Source organism: Vespa velutina, chromosome 11 (genome assembly GCF_912470025.1).
Source record: "Vespa velutina chromosome 11, iVesVel2.1, whole genome shotgun sequence".
Lineage (NCBI taxonomy): Eukaryota > Metazoa > Arthropoda > Insecta > Hymenoptera > Vespidae > Vespa > Vespa velutina.
Genome location: NC_062198.1, coordinates 2,677,450 through 2,689,949, shown reverse-complemented (window position 1 = coordinate 2,689,949; position 12,500 = coordinate 2,677,450). Strand labels below are relative to the sequence as shown.

Below are 12,500 nucleotides of genomic sequence, written 5' to 3'. Positions count from 1 at the left end.
TAAGCAAAGTATGGTAGGGGAGAGAAATAGTATCTTTTCCAAAAATGAAATTACTTTAAGCAAGTTAAGGCCCCATGGTATAAATTTTATGTAGTCACACAGGGGAATAAATGTACCTAAGAGAATATTTGTTTCATAAATAAGCAACATTGTTTTATATATATATATATAAATCATTGATTAAATCAATTTTGACAGTGGATATATCTTTATCGTCATAATAGATATGTATCGTTTCAAAAATTAAAAAAAAAAAAAAATGAAATTTAATATTTATCTTAATTTCTTTAGAATTTTAATTTTATTTAAATAAAATGGAAAAGATAATTAAAAAAAGAAAATATATTGTATGAAATTATATCTCGGCAAAGCTTTATTATTGTTTCTTAACGTACGTATACACATACATATAGATACATACATGCATACATATGTACGTATGTACATACCTACGTACTTACATAAATTCGAGTTGCACGATTCGCTTTACGCTCGATTTATAGTTTGCGACCTCGGTGGACGTTCACACGGCTTTATGAAAATACAAAAGGATCGTGAACGTGTTGTTGTACGACTCCCTAGTGTAATCGACGTAGCTGCCACGAAATTATCTCGAAAGACAAATTAGATTCGTGTTTTTTTATTTTTCTTTCCCTTTTCAATTCTTTTTTTATTTCTTTTTTTTTTTTCTTTTCTTTTTTTTTTTTTTTACGAAGCCAAGAAAATAGCGTAAGTTATAACAGTTAAACGAATTTTTTGTACGATTTTTTTTTTTTCCTTTGAACGATAAGATTATATTCATTTTATCTATTCACGTACGATGTCATTGTATTCGATTAAATCCCATATTCATGATCGATTTTTCAAAACATTGTAACATTTCCATCGCTTCCTTTTAATGTATAGAAAAAAGATAAAGAGAAACTAATTGACATTGAAAAATTTCATTTTATGTTTCATTCTGATAATATAACGAATTGATCTATCGAAATAAATTAAAATTATATTACACGGTATAACTCATTCGCCGACTTTCATTATGGCGTCTCGACTTTAAATCTAATTAGCGATAGACTTGAAGTATTAAGTTAAAGAATTTCTATGTTATATCAACAAAGAAAATTTGATAAAAGATAGTAATTCGTATCCTATTAAAAAAGTTATTTAAAGGATATGACCGAAAGTAATATAATATAATAGCGATACTGTTCGACGATTAACTTTTGATTTAATAAAAACACGATAATCTTCATAATGAGTATCTTTTCATCGACGATATCGCGATTCAGTTTGTGAGAAATAATAATGATAGAAATTATAATGTAAAATAAAAACAATAATGACAACAATAACAACCATACATACTATTAACGTATGATAAAGTAATAATTTCGACGATATTAAAATATATAATAATTCATTTTAATTAATTTTTTATAGTATTTTATATAAGAAATAAGATACTATAAGTAATTAAAAAAAATACTTATATACAATAAATCTATAGAAACGGATGAGATAATCTTATTATTTTTTTGTCTTGTTCTTTTTTTTTTTTTTTTTATATTATCTTCTTTTTTTTAAGATATCTTGATTTTTTAATTAATACTAAAGATACGATAATGAAAGAGTGAAAGGAACGAATAAACGAGATAAAATATATAATTTTTATAATTGATATCTGATATCGTTCAATCGGAATTATTATAATTCTAATGGTTTATTTGTACGATAATATTATCTATCGGTATGAGATAACATAAAAGATATTGATTTGAAAGATAAAATGGATATTGTATCTCAGTACGTACGCAGAAACACGATTAACCAAAGTTCGAATCTGGATCGAGTGTGATCCTGTGCGAGGTGAAAATCCTTGTGGTATACCTCACGGTATAACGCCGCAATAGAAACAAAGGCAAATGTTTGAATTGCGTCTCGTTCGCGTGCGAGATTACGTAACTCTTGCCCAGGGCGCTTCGTTATTTAATCCTTTCGCGGTGCACCCTAGTGAAAATCTGACCCGGAGGACGATTCCGCAAAACAAAGACCATCATTTGTTTCGAATTTATTTCGATGTCTTAACTATGATATTTTTGGTACTAACAAGAAAAAAAAAAAAAAAAAAGAAAAAAAAAACACAAAGGATAATGTCATTTCTATTAAACGAAATTAATAGATCATATTATCGTATTATATGTATATCGTTGTTAGAGAAAAAAAATTTTTTCATTAGAATTATTAACAATTAACTATAATATAATTTCGTTATTTTCAATGAAATTTTATCATGTCGATTTATTCATCCGTTTAATCATTTATAACTATAAAATTTTTCGATATTGTTGAATATGTTTCCGTATAGTTATCCAAAAGTGATATATAGAAAATATTACAAGTATTAAGAAAATGTTTGATCCGTCACGATGTGTTAGTTATTATTATTATTATTATTATTATTATTATTATTATTATTATTATTATTATTATTATTATTATTATTATTATTATTATTATTATTATTATTATTTTCGTTAGATAACATCGTTAATAAAAAAAAAACACAAACGTTTTCACGTTGGACGTATTAATATACAGATTTGATATATTTAATTATTCATTCGAATCGTTTAAAATTGTAATATATCATACCGATATGATCGATTATTTACAAGTAATATATAAAAAATATTATGAACAAGAAGAAGAAAAAGAAAAAGAAAAAAAAAAAAAACAAAGAGACAAACGTTTGATTTACAAAATTTTTATACTCGTCATCATTGTCGTCGTTTAATTAATTATTATTATTTCAATTATAATTTCATTTATATAATCGTTATTATTATTTCATTTATATAATCGTTAATATAATTAATAACAAAACTTTAAGTTTTTACAAATCCAATTGTATCTCACATTAAAAGTTAATTATCTGTTGCGTTTGAAATTCGCAGTAAAGGCGATAATCCAGCAACGTTTTCGGTTGAAATGACCGAACAGTTTATCCTGGAATTAACGGGGTGGATCCGATCGGTGGTTAATCGAATGGCATAGATTGTAACAGAAAATAAGTTGATGTATATCCTTTCACGAAGGGATAATACATCATTCGACAAGTAAGAAAAGGATAGATAGATAGAGAGAAAGAAAGAAAGAAAGAAAGAAAGAAAGAAAGAAAGATAGAAAGAAAGAAAGAAAGAGAGAGGTAGATAGATATAGAAAGAAAGAAAGAAAGAAAGAAATAGTGAGAGAGAATGAGAGAGACAGAGAGAGAGAGAGAGAGAGAGAGAGAGAGAAATAGAAAGAAATACTAGCAAAGGTAATTTTTTTTCTTTTCTTTTTTCTTCTTTCTTTTAGTTTCCTTGGCCTATCTTAGTTGCAATAAGATCAAATCGATTGGTAGAAGAAAGTCACGTGAGGGGAAAGACAATTTCCTCGTATGAGATAGTCCTCGGTATCACGTCTTACCTAGAAATAGCTCGCTAAAGTCACCCTGTCCTCCGATAAAGACCCCATAGTGTATGTTCAGCTCGAAAAAACGTCCTGGTAGAAGGGATCTCGTAGTGTGTATAACGTCGATTTGCAGAGTGATGTTAGCCTCGCGCCTGGTAAGGTTGACCTCGTGCCAACTAAGGTCGTTCAGCGTCAATCCACGAGCACTGGCCATCTCACTCTCACCGGCACCGAGATTTATGTGAACCTGTGGGATAAGCGAGAGAAACGTTGAACGTTGAGAGGGGTGAATTTCGAATCGTGCTTTCTGCTAAAAGTTATAACCGCTGAAAGTATGAGAGAGAGAGAGAGTGAGAGAGAGAGAGAGAGAGAGAGAGAGAGAGAGGAAGTTAGAATGTTAGCTAGTCCTGTAAAGAGTACCTTCGTGAAACTTCGAAGAAGAGTCGTAACGAGGAAACCACTACTTACTACTACTACTACTTCTACCACTACCACTACACTACTACTACTACTACCACTACTACTACTACTACTACTACTACTACCATAATCACTACCACTACTACTACTACCGCTATTACTACTACTGCTGCTGCTGCTGCTGCTGCTGCTGCTGTTGCTGTTACTACTACCATCACTACTGCTATTACTATTACTACTACTACTATCATGATCACTATTACTATCACTGTCTAGAATGAACAGCAACATAGAAACCAGAGAGTGGAACACGCAAGTACCAAAATTATGTCACGATAAAAATTCTTCACGAATCGTGAACCGTAGTCTACGTGCCTTATGTTTTCCTTTTCATCGAGGTGCCTTGTACCGCCATTTTAATTTTCCGCTTTATATCGATTTTCTCATTTTTCCTTAAGGCTAATTGGGGACAATTAAAGAGAAAGAGAAAGAGATGGAGATACTGGAGTTCCCGTTAACAAAGTTCAGTCTTTAATACTAATACTAATTTTACTCGTGTAAATTTCCTATTGGTTAGGTCGATATAACGTATTCATCATAAAAAAAATATCTTTTGACATGACGATAATAAGATCTTTTATTCGGGGTTAGTAATAGCAATATTAGTAGTACTAGTAATAGTAGTAGTAGTAGTAATAGTAGTAATAGTAGTAGTATTAGTAGTAATAGTTGTGATAGTAACAGTAGTAATGGTGATAGTGGTGATTGTGGTGAAAATAAGAGAGTAGGAGAAGTAAATCTCGCTGGAATAATGACTGAATAATTCATCGAAGTGAGCATAGGAAGAAGTAGAGGGTAGAGGGGAGTAGAATGAGGTGGAAAGGGGGTGAGGGTTGAGGGGGTTACTCTGTGTGCAAACACGCTTTTAAAGTTTCTTTGTTTTAACGTGCACACGTGTAAGCTGAAACGAGTGGAGCTTCGTTGTTGATGCTTGACTGCGTTAAAATAGCGAAAGAGAAAAAAAATAGAAAAAGAGAGAGAGAGAGAGAGAGAGAGAGAGAGAGAGAGAGTAAGGGGGAGAAAAAATATAGAACGAAAATTGCCATGTGTAGTAATCGATTTGTGTATTTGAATAAGCGAGTTCACGGGATATTGGAAAAATAAAGGAAAAAGGGAGCTACTATTCACGTATTCTTCTGATTTTCCATCCTTCTCTTGCTCATTTCTTCTTTTTTTTCCTTTTTCTTTCCCTTTTCTTTGTTTTTTTATACCAACGTGAATTCGAAACTAATTTGTATTATATATATATATATATATATGTATGAACAGACAGACAGATAATATATATGAAACAGACAGAGAGAATGAGAGAGAGAGAGAGAGAGAGAGAGAGAGAGAGAAAAAGAGAAGACGAGTAATCATGTATGAATGACAGTAATTATATGATTGCTATCTTCCTGCAATTTTTCTTCTTTCTTTCTTTTTTCCTTCCTTTCTTTCTTTCTTTCCTTCTTTCCTTCTTTCTATCTTTCTTTCGTTCTCTTTTCTTCTTTTCTTTTTTTTTTTATTTTTAGAAATAATAGTCATTAATCGTTACTACGATAACGAACATGATAGAGAAAGTATATGTGTATATATATATATATATATATAGATTTGACGTCACAATAGAGATGATAGAAGAATATAATGATCGAATATTTGTTGGAAAGACGATATAATGAAGAGATATTTTATGTTATAATATGCAATATAAGAATAAATTACGATCGAATTTATTTCTCATCATTTCTAGTAATTACTCGAGCTTATTTCCTTCTTCCTTTCTTTTTATTTTATATATATATATATATATATATATATATATATATATATAAACAAAAAAGAAGAAATAAAAATAAAAGAAGAGGAAGTAGAAATTGACAAAGAAGAAAAATAGGGAGAATGAAAATGAGAAAGGTAAAAAATATGAAAAAGGATAATATTATGGAAAAACGAGAGAGAGAGAGAGAGAGAGAGAGAGAGAGAGAGAGAGAGAAAGAGAGAGAGAGAGAGAGAGAGAGAGAGAGAGAGAGAGAAAGAGAAAATTTGGATAATACGAGGGGAAAGTACGCTGGGAATCTTTTTCCGAGGATTAATCTTTTATTCATGCGGCATTGGTAGAGGAGAGAAGGAAGGAAGGTTGCGGGAGACAGGGAATTAGATGATATATTCTTTAAAGATCGTAATGATCGTAATAAATATTTCCTCGAGATGTTTGCCGAATGAATCACATCGGTGGTGGTTTCCGGAAGATTCAGTAGAAAATATGAAATGATCATTAATCAAGAAACCATGGCGTCATCCTCGTCCTAGTCGTCCTCGTTCTAGTCGTCCTCGTCCTAGTCGTTGTCGTCGTCGTCGTCGTCGTCGTCGTCGTCTTGCTGGAACGACGACAAGACTTATCGTGCACTTTCTCGAAGTGTGCCTTCTTCGGTGGACCGTGAATATGACACTAATCCGCATAAAGGAAAAATGAATCCTCTTCTCGACCACTCCCACTAACCCCTCACCCTTCCAAACATCCACCCACCCATTCAACTATCCACCTATACTACTAATATTTCTTCCTCTCTCTCTCTCTCTCTCTCTCTCCCTCTCTGTCTTTTTCTTCTGTTTCTCTCCCTCTCTCTCTCTCTCTCTCTCTCTCTCTCTCCCTCTCTGTCTTTTTTTTCTGTTTCTCTCCCTCTCTCTCTCTCTCTCTCTCTCTCTCTCTCTTTATTTCTCATTTGATCTAACTGATAAGACGACAATCATAACGTCGACGCTTTGGCATCGGTGGTTCTTGCTCCTCTTAGATAATTTAATTTTATCATCATAATTTTTAATAAGCTTTTACGAATGAAATAAAACTAATTAAAATTTTTATATACCTTTCGTTGAAAATAAAACAAAGTGAAAGTGTAAACGAAAAATACGATAAATTTACTACAAAAGTTATGAAAAGTTTTTGTTCGATTGTTCGACTCGTAAATTTTTTGTTTTCATTTCTTTTCCCCCCTTTTTTTTTTATCCTTTTCGATTATAGCTATTCCATTATTATCCATTCGTTTTCAATTCGTTTCATAAGAAAGGATCTCACTAAAGTTATCTATGTTATAAAAAAAAAAAAGGGAATAAAAGAAAGAACAAAAGAAGAAAAAAAAATAGAAATAAAGAACTTGGATCAAAGGAATTGATCCTTGATCGACTGCTATTGGCTTTATATTGGAATCATCGTTTGATATTCAGAATAGTTCAATTTTAGTCTCAATTTAATCCCGACCACGATATTGTGGTATGTGTACATGTATATATATATATATATATATATACATATATACCACATATACACATACACACACATATATATATATATATATGTATTGGGAAGAGATGAAACGACGTGTTGGTTGATATTGTGTTCGAGAGAATAACAATTTTTGTTTGTTAATATTAAAATATCGAATGGAAGAAAAACGAGGAGATGTATGAGAAGAATGAATAAGAGATAGAGAGAGAAAGACCGATAGATAGGTGGATGGATAGATAGATAGATAGACAGGCAGACGAACAGATAGATAGATAGACAGATAGAGAGAGATAGATCAAGGTAGAGAGAGAAAGAGAAAGAGAAAGAGAAAGAGGGAGAGAGAGAGAGAGAGAGGGAGAGAGGGAGTGAAGCTATGGAAAAGCTTGTTTTTCTCGATGATCGGAATTACAGAGAACTGCGGCATGAAAGCTACAGCCAGTCGGGATTCGCGTTTTTGAATCATCGTGTTCGCAGGGGAACGTTAAATAAAAGGTAGGTACTAACGGTCTCTCTCTCTCTCTCTCTCTCTCTCTCTCTCTCTCTCACGTCACCCTTTTGAGTCATAGCCTTTTCGCAGTGGCATGTAAAAAAAAAAAAAAAAAAAAAAAGAAAAAAAGAAAAAAAAGCCGAAAACGAGAAAAAAGAAGGTAGAAAAAAAGGGAGGAGATAGGGGTAGAAAACAAAACTGAAGAAAAAGAAGAAAGTCAAAAACGGGTAAGGTAGAAGAGAAAAAAAAGAAGAAGAAGAAGAAAAAAAAGAGGGAAATAAAAATAGAGAAATGCCGACTCTAATCAAGGCATTCGTCGCAGAACGACGAGTAGATTTATCGCACAATTTCTCGAATCGTTTCGTTCTTCGCTCGACCGTGAATTTGCTAGCGACCCTTGTGTGTGTGTGTGTGTGTGTGTGTGTGTGTGGTGTGGTCTGATGTGGTGTGGTGCGGTGTCTATGTGTGAGAGAGAGAGAGAGAGAGAGAGAGAGTTGAACAATCCGAACAGTTTTCTCTCTTTCTCTCTCTCTCTCTCTCTCTTTTTTCTCTCTTTTTCTTTTCATACTTTTGCTCAATTTATGAAAAATAACATAGCAGAATTTACAAAAAAAGAAAAGAAAAAAAAAAACGAAAAAGAAAAAAGAAAATCGGATGGCACTGGTCAATATTTGATGTTATACTCATATTTTTGAAACATACAAATTTCATAAGAATACAAAATGGATCATTCAATATGGTCAATACGTATTAAATATTGATTTCTTTCACTCGACCTTCTCGTCCCTCCATTTAATTCGCATCGATATAAGCCGGGCTTCGACCTTTGATTCGAATTGATCGTTTCGTTCTCTCTCTCTCTCTCTCTTTCTCTCCCTTCTTTCTCTCTTTTTTTTTTCTTTTTATTCTTTCTTTTTCTCTTTTTTTTTTTTTTTTTTTATGAAGGTAGACGAGCCGATTTTGAGCGATTAAAGGGCGATTTTCGGAACGGTGTTCATCTATCGATCATTCATGAATCTATGTATGAGCGAAATTCTAGAAGAAAAAATATCTATATAATATTTATGTAAGTATAATATCTATAATAAAATATAAATATATGTTTATATAATACACTTGTAATATACCAAGCGGATTATAAAATTTGTCGACGATTGTTATTATTATTATTATTATTATTATCATTATTATTATTATTATTATTATTATTATTATTATTATTATTATTATTATTATTATTATTATTATTATAATTTTTTCATTTTTAATTATTTTGAATAGTTATAAAAAAAAAGGAAAAAAAATAGAACAAAATACTTTCGTACAGAACGTATGAACGAAATAATTCGCGCGCTTTATGTTTTATATAAATAGTACTTGAGTTAATTATGAACTTTGGAAATCTTTTTATTTTTTGTTTTTTTTTGTTTCCTCTTATTTTTTTTTAATATTTTAACACGGTTGATGGATTATTACCATCCAATCCTTCTAAAAAGAAAAAAAAAAAAATACAAAAGAAATACAAAAAAAAAGAAAAAGAAACAAATAACTCGCGTAACATTTAACATATTTAATATACTTGAAGTTTGAACATTTGTTTTTCTTTTTTCTCTTTTATAATACGTGAGCTACATAATTATAAAAAGAATACTTACACACACGCACATGCATGTATACATATATATGTATATTTCTGTTTTTTTTTTTTTTTTGTTTTTCTTATAAAATATGATAGTCATTTAACAATGTAGTATTTTAGTTTGAAAATTATCGTAGTTTTTTTTATCATATTAAAGACATCGAAAAAGAAGAAACTAATGTAAATTTCAAGTGAACAAAGAATGTACTGAGGTTTGCGAATGTTTTATTGTATCTGTTAAGTTGACCAGTACGAATTGTTCTACGATGTTTTACATTTTACTTTATCTTTCTTTCTATTCTAAAAAGAGTGAGAAAGAAAGATAGAGAAACAGAGAGACAGAGAATCTGCACTGTCAGTGTATTTCCCCGAAGAAAAAAAGAGTCCCTGTGGATCGTTCCCATTTGAAAAATGTTACGTTGAACGTTCGGTATTAAATAATTTGCTTGATATCGTCGACACGATGAAATATCGGATATGTCGATCCATGAAAATAACGAAGTTTTGAAATCTTGAAATATCGTATGAAGTTAAAAGGCGGTAAAAGTATCATCCACATACACATATATATATATGTATATACATATGTACATATATATGTATGTATGTATGTGTGTATGTATGCATGTATATGTATATATTTACATTGAAATATCTGCTACATATATATATATATATATGTGGAGGCCGATGCATAAATTAAAATAATATAAAGCAATTGTAAACGTTGCCAACTGAAAAAGTATAGTCCTTACGATCGATACTGTAAGAAAAATAATATCAAGGTATTAATGAAATTATGATTATTTTATATTGTTAATTATCATATTATTAAATTAATTAAGAAAATATTATATAGATATATTTGATTATTGGAATATCGATATTTTTCCTTTTTCGACGTATCGATTATTTTACTCTTACATTTTTCTTTCTATTTTATATTTCAAATTTTAATTTTATAATCCTCTCTCTCTCTCTCTCTATTTATCTACCTATCTATATATGTATACTTCTTTCTAATTATCTAATGAAATATCTAAAAATATATTACATTTTTTTCCATCGAAATTATATATCGATCAAAATTATGTACGTATAAAACCATCCACAACGAAAATGAAATTCTTTTACGCGATATATCAAGCTAAACGCATTTTTTTCGAACCATTACAACGTGATAAATTATCGAGTTATGTAGTAGGAGGTAATAGATGAGGGTGAAAGTACGAGAAGGGTGCACGCCGATAAAAGTATCTTTAATCGTGACCTAAATCGTGTGATTCCAGATTACGTAGTGGTGTTTCACTTTTTTTTTTTTTTTTCTTTCTTTTCTTTCTTTATATACGCGTGCGAGCAACGCGAGCGATTTGAGAATGATATTAAAGAGAAGACGAAAAAAAAAAAACAAAAAGACAAAAGAGAAAAAAAAAAAGAAGAAACAAAAAGGAAATAAAAGAAGAAAAGATAAAAAAATTCTCTCTTTCATACATCTGTCCACTTTTCCCTCCCACCATCGATGAAATTTTGAGCGATGAGAGAGAAAAGAAAAAAAAAAAAAAAAAGAAAGAGAAGAAGAGAAAGAAAAAGAAAAAGAAAATGACGAGAGAAAAGAGAAAAAAAGATAAAGTTAAGTAGATAGGTAGATAGATGCTTTTTTTTTTATTTAAAATTAATAAACTTTTTAAATAAAACATAACTGCGAATAGATATATCCATATACATATACATATATATACATATATATATATATATATATATATATTTTAATGCATACTTAAGAAAAGTTAAAAAGTCAGAGATTTCGAGCGATCATAGCAGTGGAAAAAAAAATCAAATAAGCGAGAAGTACGTTATATCGTGTTCCATTTTCTATCTCTTTCTTTTCCTTTTTCTCTCTCTCTCTCTCTCTCTCTCTCTCTTTCTCTTTCTGTCTCTTCCTATCTCTCGGGATTTTACGATGATTCGTGTAATAAAGGCGCGAAGGTTCGCGCCTAGTAAATCCGTGGAGTAGCAGTGCAATGGAGGCGATGACTATGCAATACCTCATTAATATGTATAAGAAAGGAGATAGAAACGACACTTCACAGTATGTAAACGCAACTTCTCTTACTTAGATGATGCCAGGAGGCCTTGCCGTAAGGTTGAATGAACGAATGAGAACGAATGAACGAACGAACTAACGTCTCGTGTTAGAATCTAAGTACCTAATGCAACTTCTGCTGACTGGAAAGTGAACGACTTCGGGAACGATTAACTTCAGAATCGTCGGATTATCAGGCTACTAAGTTCGGAAAAGAAGCTTTTAGGATATACCTCGTTGAAGAAGAGAAAGAGTAAAAGAGATAGATATATAGACGGATGGATGGATAGATGGATGGACGAAAGGTTGGTTGGTTGGTTGGTTGGTTGATTGGTTGATTGGATGGATGGATAGATATGATAGAGAGAGAGAGAGAGAGAGAGAGAGTGAGGGAGAGAGAAAAAGAAAGAAAGAAAAAGACAAAAAAGAAAGACAGAGAAAGACAATGGGATAGAGAGAGATAGAGATAGAGAGATATAGAGATAGATAGATAGAGAGAGAGAGAGAGAGAGAGAGAGAGAGAATATGTTGGAAATTTCCTCGTGGGGACTAGACTCGAAACGGTCGTTGCACTTTTTGTTCACCCCCTTAATCCCGGCCTTCATCCGTCTTAACGATCTTCTTAACAAATTTAATTAAGTCGACACCGCCCACTCATTCCACCTCATCTTCTGTCTGTCTCTCTCTCTCTCTCTCTCTCTCTCTCTCTCTCTCTCTGTCTCTCTCTGTCTCTCTCTCTTTCTCTTTCTTTCCTTAGCGAAATTAGATTCGCGTGGTTTTCACGCTGAATTTGCTTGTAAGGTTACGCCATATCACGTTTGCTAAGACTATAGCCAAGGTAAGGTACGTAGGCGCCATTTTAATACAGCTTCGAGGGGCTAATGAACCGTGCAAGGGCTCCGTTTTAAGGGTTACGAACCCCCAGAGAAAGAAGGAAGCCAATTAAAGCTCTTAAGTAAGTAGAACGTCGGTAGGCCGCCGCTTGAGTGATTACTATCCTTCTCATACTTCTTCAGATTGTTATTTGTGAAACTAGAGTTTCTCGTCTGATATTCAAAAAAAAAAAAAAAAAAAAGAAAAAAGAAGA

General features: G+C 31.6%; 1 protein-coding gene across 9 annotated transcripts in view; it reads right to left on the bottom strand.

Annotated features, from left to right (window-relative positions):
• Nucleotides 1-12,500, bottom strand: part of LOC124952913 (chondroitin sulfate proteoglycan 4) — an 80,940-nt gene that overhangs the window by 44,688 nt on the left and 23,752 nt on the right. For 8 of the 9 annotated variants that reach the window (XM_047503530.1, XM_047503527.1, XM_047503528.1 and 5 more), the window contains one exon: nt 3,469-3,700. The exons of the other annotated variant lie outside the window; for it this stretch is intronic. In XM_047503530.1, the coding sequence (XP_047359486.1) occupies nt 3,469-3,700 (232 nt within the window). The remainder of the gene's footprint in view (nt 1-3,468; nt 3,701-12,500) is intronic. 9 annotated transcript variants of the gene reach the window in all.